The 2458-nt window shown below is 38.1% G+C and overlaps 1 protein-coding gene across 1 annotated transcript in view; it reads right to left on the reverse strand.

The window, feature by feature from the left end:
* Positions 1-1284: 1284 nt before the first annotated feature.
* The window catches only part of LOC103374771 (trace amine-associated receptor 8a-like), a 19041-nt gene continuing 17867 nt past the window's right edge, over positions 1285-2458 (reverse strand). Inside the window, exons 2-3 of the mRNA XM_008304919.1 lie at positions 2284-2397; positions 1285-2095 (exon numbers count right to left, since the gene is read on the reverse strand). Coding sequence (XP_008303141.1) covers positions 1285-2095; positions 2284-2397 — 925 coding nt within the window. The remainder of the gene's footprint in view (positions 2096-2283; positions 2398-2458) is intronic.

Consider the following 2458-nt stretch of genomic DNA (forward strand, 5'->3'; position numbering starts at 1 on the left):
ATGCAATATTCAAATTTGCATTTTTATTTTAACATACATATAATTTTATATACATTACATGTATTTTACATGACGGTGGTCATTCTCTCAAGACAATCAAATGCTCTTTTGTTCTCTCATAGATCACAGACTCTCATTAAACTGCCTCTGACCCCAAAAAACGCTCACATTGTTCCTCAGGCCTCCAACAGCCTCAAGATGATCCAAAACTCTACTTTTCTTTAGTCAATTACAGGATCAAGTTTTTTGTTTGTTTGTTTGTTTGTTGACAAATCACAGGTTCTGTGTTCATTCTCTAATTTCATCTGGGATTTCACTCTGTTTTGTTGCTTCTCATCAGAGTCTAAACACAACAATGCTTTTTTTTTTCTTTTTTTTTTTTTTTTAATTATTGTGCAAGACAAACATGGGAATACAGGGTTTAGGTGACACACAAAAAGGGATGGGATATAGTGAAGTGTGAACAAAATAACAAGGGAAAAAATAAATACATAGACATATCATTAATCATTAATAAGACTACTGCCAATATTAATAATATTAAGAATTCTATTGCCAAAAATAATTATTACTATTATGTTGCGTAATTACAACAAAAAGGGCTATTCATAATGGTGATGGTTATGACGGTAATCATAATACCAATAATGATGATAATAATAATGATGTCAACGACGATGAGGATAACAATTAGGAAAATAACAAATAACCGATAAGCATCTAGACATGAGACACTCCAACTCAGTCCGTCCACCTCCGGACAGCTCCAGTGCCACAGAACCCGTAGCCTCCACTCCTCCCCTCATCATTCCCCATCATTGCCATTAATATCGCCGTCATCATCGCTATCACCATAATGAATTAATTAACAACAACAACAATAATAATAACAACAAAGGTTGCCCCAGAAATACCACAACAATACTTTACTATGGAAACATTCATTGCCTGTGACCTAAATTAAACATTGGTCTTTACTTTCACCTTATTCACCCGAAGTGAAGTGTCACAGTTCTGTTCATTCATTTCACAGAGTAAATTATCATAGAGAATGCAAAAGACAGATTTACTGGTGTTTGCAAAGTCGATGCACACATTGTAGTGGACTGTTGCCATGGAAGCTAATGACCTACACTTAACAAACATTTTATTATGACTACAATGCTAATTAAAGGTGGAATAGTTCGTGATGATGTAATTAAATCTAATGACCACTGAACTGTTGTTTCAGCAGTTAAAAAAAAGTCATTGTTTATCACATGCAGTTTCAGTCACTCCACAGTTTTACGACGACATGCTGAACTCACAGGAGCCAGGCTGCAGTATCTGCAGAGTGATGATGTGTTTACTAGCCTTTCTGAACCAGGGATAGAACAGAGCATAGATCACAGGGTTTAGACAGGAGTTCAAATAAAACATGACAAACACAAAATTGACAACAGAAAGGCTGGTCCATGCAAGAGCAACACAATAAAACGGGCAATAAAACATTAGAAACACCACTACAAGAACACCCAGAGTCCTGGCTGCTTTCAACTCAGATTTCATTCTACCTACTGTTACTGAATGCTGATGTGTGACAGCTGCAGTGTGAGAGCGCATGGCATGAGCCTGAGACACAGCCACCACAAACACTCTCATATATAGAAGTACAATGGCTGTAACTGGAGCAATAAAGTTTAAAACAAGGTCAACCACGTCTGCAATGTAGCTGAGAACTACTGTACATTCTCCATAGCAGGAATTATGTATGCCTGGTTGAATCAAGGCATCTTTAAAAACAACACTACTGTAGAAAATTGAACAGAACCAACACAAAAAAACACAGAATTTGACTTTTGTCACAGTGATTCTGGTGGTATAATGCAGTGGGTGAATAATAGCCACATATCGGTCAGCTGATATAAGCACCATGTTTCCTACTGAAGTACTGAAAACAAGGTAGGACACATAATAGTAAAGAGAACATAAAAGGTCCCCAAGAAACCAACATTGTGCACGTCGGTAAATTTGTCCTGGCAGCGACACGAAGCCCACAAGAAAGTCTGAGACAGCTAGAGAGAGCAGGAGGATGTTAGTGGGTGTGTGGAGTTGCCTGAAAAGAGACAGAAAAGCATTGTTAACACAATAAAGCATCACAACAAGCCTTAATCAGTAATGCTGGTTGGCAACTGTTAAATTATGGTTTGATGAAGACAATTTCAACATCACATTTCAAATACACAAAGGAACATTGTTCATAAGAGACACTTGACTTTTCCAAAATGAGAAGTTAATCTCTGCCTGAAGTGGGAGACTGAGATGATGACGAGCAGGTTGAGAACGACAGTGAGGACAGATATGAACGACAGCACAATGTCCAGAAGCACAACTTCAAACCGGTGAGGTGTCGGCTTCCTGCAGGAGGAGTTGAGGAGTTCAGGAAAACAGAGCTCTGCTCCGTCCTGGATCTCCATCA

The sequence above is a fragment of the Stegastes partitus genome, unplaced genomic scaffold (genome assembly GCF_000690725.1).
Source record: "Stegastes partitus isolate 25-593 unplaced genomic scaffold, Stegastes_partitus-1.0.2 Scaffold2351, whole genome shotgun sequence".
NCBI classification, from domain to species: Eukaryota; Metazoa; Chordata; class Actinopteri; family Pomacentridae; genus Stegastes; species Stegastes partitus.